The 5,006-nt window shown below is 42.3% G+C and overlaps 1 protein-coding gene across 1 annotated transcript in view; it reads right to left on the reverse strand.

The window, feature by feature from the left end:
* The window catches only part of CDKN3 (cyclin dependent kinase inhibitor 3), a 32,520-nt gene extending 30,691 nt beyond the window's left edge, over positions 1-1,829 (reverse strand). The window contains exon 1 of the mRNA XM_005418052.2: positions 1,741-1,829. Within this exon, the coding sequence (XP_005418109.1) occupies positions 1,741-1,829 (89 nt within the window). The remainder of the gene's footprint in view (positions 1-1,740) is intronic.
* Between the last annotated feature and the right edge of the window lie 3,177 nt (positions 1,830-5,006).

Here is a 5,006-nt window from a genome sequence, read left to right on the forward strand (position 1 = left end):
ATTCTATTGCTCCATTTATGTTATTATTGTAGTTAATGGTCTGTCAGCATTTCCATTATAAATCCCTATTTTCAGGGTTTTATAACTCAGCCGTAAAAATTCTCTCCAGGCTGAATTTGGCATGTGTGTTTTCAGCCTGAGAGCACATGTGTTGTTTTTTTTTAACAAGTTAAAAAAAAATAGAACTGCATTCACAATTTTTAAGATATAGAATTGCCAGAAAAAAAAAACAACCCACCAACAAAAAATAGGTGATTGGTTGCAGATGCTTTCTTTGCACTCATATAACTCAAAAATTGCTGAGTTATTTCAGCTGTAATTGTGGGTATGTGTAAGGTTAAAATGGTGGATTTAGTACTATTCCTTTCTTTCTGGTGTTGGTATTTGACAAGCAAATAGAAAACAGATCCTGATACTGTACACAGCACGTCTGACCTCCCAAACCTGCCCCTGCTCCCCTCACCCAGGCCACATTGCTCCAGTGTCAGCCAGGGTGGGGATGCTGCAAGAGGAGAGTGGGGACCCCAGTTGAGATCCTGCTGGCTTTCTTTGCCTTTACTCCATCACTTCCAAGAGGAATGTGCTGCTCTGTGGCTCAGAATGCAGAATCTCCCTCAGCCAGGTGGTGTTAGGAATAAAGAGCTACAATAGACACGTGTTCCACACTCTGAGGCCCAGCTTTGTCCACCTTGTTTACAGAGGGCCTGCCCTGTGTCTGAAATCACCCCAGAGAAGTTTACACAAAGATGAGTGTAAACCACATGTTTTACACTGAAGCATCTCAAAAGAAAAGAAACAAGAGGAAAGACCAAAAGATTATGTCTGAATTCTTTGCTGTCTGCACACACAGATTTTCCTTCTGTTCTCTCCACAGTACCTGTGGCTCTTCACTTCTGTTCATTCACCATGGCTGGAACAGAAAAGGGTGATCAGCATCCAGAGACACTTTATTTTAGAATCTCCAGTTTTTCTAATTACCCAAATGAATTGATTACCTCAAGAACTGACTCCAAGAGCAGGCTGCAAGAGAGTCCATAGATTTTTAATTTCTCTTGCATGTGGGGTGCTTTCTGCATAACATTTTACTGTGCATAAAGCCATCTCATGTCTTCCCAAGAATGAACAGTTCCTTTCATGCTAAGAGAAAGTGTGTAATACTTGTAGCAATTCCATGCCATAGTGATTCCTGCCATTACTGTACTTTGGCACTGTAAAACCAGTGGTGTCTATAAAAGTGTGTTAAATAATGATTATGGAAATTTATAATCTGCTTTTTTTTTCTTTTTTTATCTTATCAGATAAATCTTTTTGTAAGTATTCAATTCTTTACATTTTTGCTATCCATATTGAATTTTCTCTGTGAGGTTTTTAACATCCTGTGATATATAACATCCCATCATATCTTAAACATTCCTTTACATCAGTATGAAAGGTCATGTACTTGGACTGTTTTTCATTTCATGAACATCTGGGCTTATGAGATTAACAGAACAGTATAGCATTGCCTTCTTTTTGGTCTCTTTTATTAATAACTTGTGAATAACACTTGTCTTCTACCATGTGGATTATACTTCTGTTGGGGTAATTTCCTCACTGTAGTAATGGCTGCTAGTTAACCCCTTACTCACAACTGCTGCTGCTACCAGCTCAGATGGATTTCTTTTTATGTTCAGATGTATAGTCCTGTATGTTTCCATTGGTTGGGAACAGGTCATTTCCCTACACACAGGCATCTCTCACCATTTCCACACCAGGAATCCCACCTGGGCTCCAGCTGTCACTCTGGAGAAGGCCTGGGGCTCCTCTAGCTCCTCTGGGGTCTCCCCCATCCTGTGCAGATGTCCTTGAGGCTGAAGGTGTGTTCAGTGGCACTAGGTGCCTGTGTTTATGTCAGAAATTTAATTTTATATCTGTGGTGTTCACAGTCAGGATGTGGGGTCCTTCAACAGTGCAATGGGATGGCCACATGATTTAATGGTGAGGGACTTTAGACAAGGGCCTGGAGGGACAGGAAAAGAGGGGAATGGCTTCCTAGTGACAGAAGACAGGGTTAGATGGGATACTGGGAAGGAATTCCTGGCTGGGAGGGTGGGATGCCTTGGCACAGGGTGTCCAGAGCAGCTGTGACTGTTCTTTGATCCCTGGAAGTGTCCAAGGCCAGGCTGGATGGGGCTTGGAGCAACCTGGGACAGTGGAAGGTGTCCCTGCCATGGCAGGGAGTGGAACTGGATGTTCTTTAAGGGCTTTCCTACCCAAACCAGTCTGTGATCCTGTAATTCCTCATTAACAAAACCATGAAACGGGAATGAGAGTAATTTAAAATGGGTGACAGTAAAGGCTTTACCTGATTGTGTGGTGGTTTCCTATTCTGCAAAGAACACACAGCCAGTCATAAGGGACATGAGAGGTGATCTGAAATCATCTAAAAGGCCCTAAGTAGCTTTTCTGTGCATAGAATCACAATATGGTTTTGTTTGGAAGGGGCTATAAAGACCATCTCATCATTAATTAAATATTTTATTGTAGTTTAATGGTCAGAAGTGTGGAGGAATTGTTTCTGCACCTGAAAACAGAGAAACATTTAACCTGGAGACTAAAAGTCTCCATAGTGTGTCACCAGTCTTTTAATCTCTTATTTCTTTTTTGTATTTATTGCGTGTTTTGTGGCTATTTTGTATCTCCCATAGCAATTCCATGAGGTTTGGCCACAAGATGGCATCTGATTTCATAACCTTCTTTTAAAATATCACTTTTTTTTTTCCTGCCTTGATGGAGTAATGCCCAGTTTTCCTGCAGCAAATTATAACCTACTTTCCTTCTGCCTTAGGGAATGCCTTCAGGGGAAAATGCAGTAGGATTTTCCATGGCATTCTTGGTTGGAGCCACCAGCAGAGATGATGGGTGGCATTTGCTGGGAATCCTCTGCTCAGTAACCCCAATCCTCCACCCTTCCAGGGTGTAACTGCTGCCTCTGTCATGATTGTTGCATGGTAAATGAGAACTGACACAAAAACTTCAGCTCATTTCATTTGTGAAATGATCCAGAGACCCTCAAAGCTGTTGAACAAACTCTCACTGACACAGAGGAAACTTTGCCTGCACCTCTGCTTACAGAAAAACATCTTACAATTTTTTAATTCCAACTAAGCTGCCCAAAGTTAGGGGTTATGTGTTTCTTCTTTTCTGCTTCAGAACATCTCCCATGTCCCTGCATTTGGGGAATGAGGAACAAACAGATTTGAAGGATGAACAGGCAATAGAGCCAACCCTTCTGAGCAGACTGGGAATTCTGCTTCTGCAGTGGCAGGAGAAATGGGTAACTGGGATTTATCAAGGGATCAGACCTACAGCAAATTTTAAGAGTTCCTGGAACAGGAGATGGATTAAGCAGTATCTTAATTTGCAAAGGGATATGTAAATTATGCAAAAATTATTCAAATAGGTTTAGCTTAACTGTGAAAACCAATGATTCAAGGCAACTAAATACTATTTAGATAATATTCTGTTTGGAAACTACTGGATGATGTGAAAGAGGCCATTTTACCTTTTTCTAAGGAAATTCAGCAAATAACAAATTTGTGAATTGCTCTGGAATATTTTATCCCAGCTGACCTTCAAATGACTTAGTGAAGGCCAAAATGAGAACCATGAAGCTCTTGGTGACTTTTGCAAACATTTATTTGTTGCAACCCTGGCTCAGAAGCTCCACACCCCTTTGATTGCTGGAAGTTGGTGGGGTTCAGACTGAGCTGTGCTCTGTTTGGCCTGGGCCCTGCATTCACAGAATCCCAGAATGGTTTGGGGTGGAAGGGACCTTAAAGCCCATCTCACTCCAGCCCCTGCTGTGCACAGGCACACCTTCCACTAGACCAAGTAATTCAGAGCCCCATCCAGCCTGATCTTGAACACTTCAGGGATGGGGAATCCACAACCTCTCTGAGCACATTCTTCCTTCAATATCTGCTACTCTCTCCCCTCTTCCCTCCCAGGGACAAAGGTGAACTCAGTAGATTTTGGATCTGACATAGTGGGCAGTTTCTGTGCTCTTCCTTGAGCTGCTTTGGCTTTAATCCTAATTGATGTCTATGACGCTGTTTTGGGGTTTGGAAACAAAGATTTCCATTCAGGGCCACACAGTCCATATCCTCTCCACTGGACAGCCACAGAAACCATTTCCTCTCTGTTTTGCAACAGATTATTGAAATAGGAATTGTAGCACCTGTGTCCTTGGCTGATCAAACCAAGCAATACTAGAAGGTGCCAAATGCACTTTAATTTTTTAAAATAACAATTCAGTAGGATTGTTCTGGTCCAGCTGGAGAGAGAAGCTTCAGGAGCATTGCAGAACCAAGTGTCCTCCACAGCTCACCAGGAAGGACTGTAAGGACTCTTCACAAATTACAGACTACAGGGTCAAAACCTCTGTGGTGGGCTGGGAGAGCACGAAGGAACTTCAGATATGGGTGGAACTACCCAGGGAATGGGGGACTATAGGTAATGGTTTGTCCTCATGGTTGCTGCTGAACTGATAAATCAAGAAAAAGGGGAGATTTACTATGCAGTCTGGTAACCCTGTATAAAGTGTAGAAGAAAAGGTAAATGAATCACAGAATCATGGAATTGTTAAGGTTGGAAAAGACCTTTAAGGTTATCAAGTCCAGCCTTCAACTCAGCACCACCACCATGTTCACCACTAAACCATTTCCTCAAAGTGCTCACAAAAGAGAGGTGAGCACCAGGCAAAGTGACAATGCCTGAAGCAGTGAAAAGGATTTTTAAACAAGAAGTTTGGCGAAGAGTGGAACAATTAATCATGGTCCCTGTATTGGTGTGTGTCATTGGATTTTCTGAATGAAGTGTTTGGGGCAGAGTTAAAGCCTCTTTGCCCTGTGGATTCCTGGTGCCTGGTGAGGGCTGAGCTTGTCCCACAGGTTTTTCTCAGTGGTGGGACACAGCCAAGCTCTCATAGAAGAGGCACCTTCTTTTAAAACATTGAGTGTCTTTAA

The sequence above is a fragment of the Geospiza fortis genome, unplaced genomic scaffold (genome assembly GCF_000277835.1).
Source record: "Geospiza fortis unplaced genomic scaffold, GeoFor_1.0 scaffold23, whole genome shotgun sequence".
Lineage (NCBI taxonomy): Eukaryota > Metazoa > Chordata > Aves > Passeriformes > Thraupidae > Geospiza > Geospiza fortis.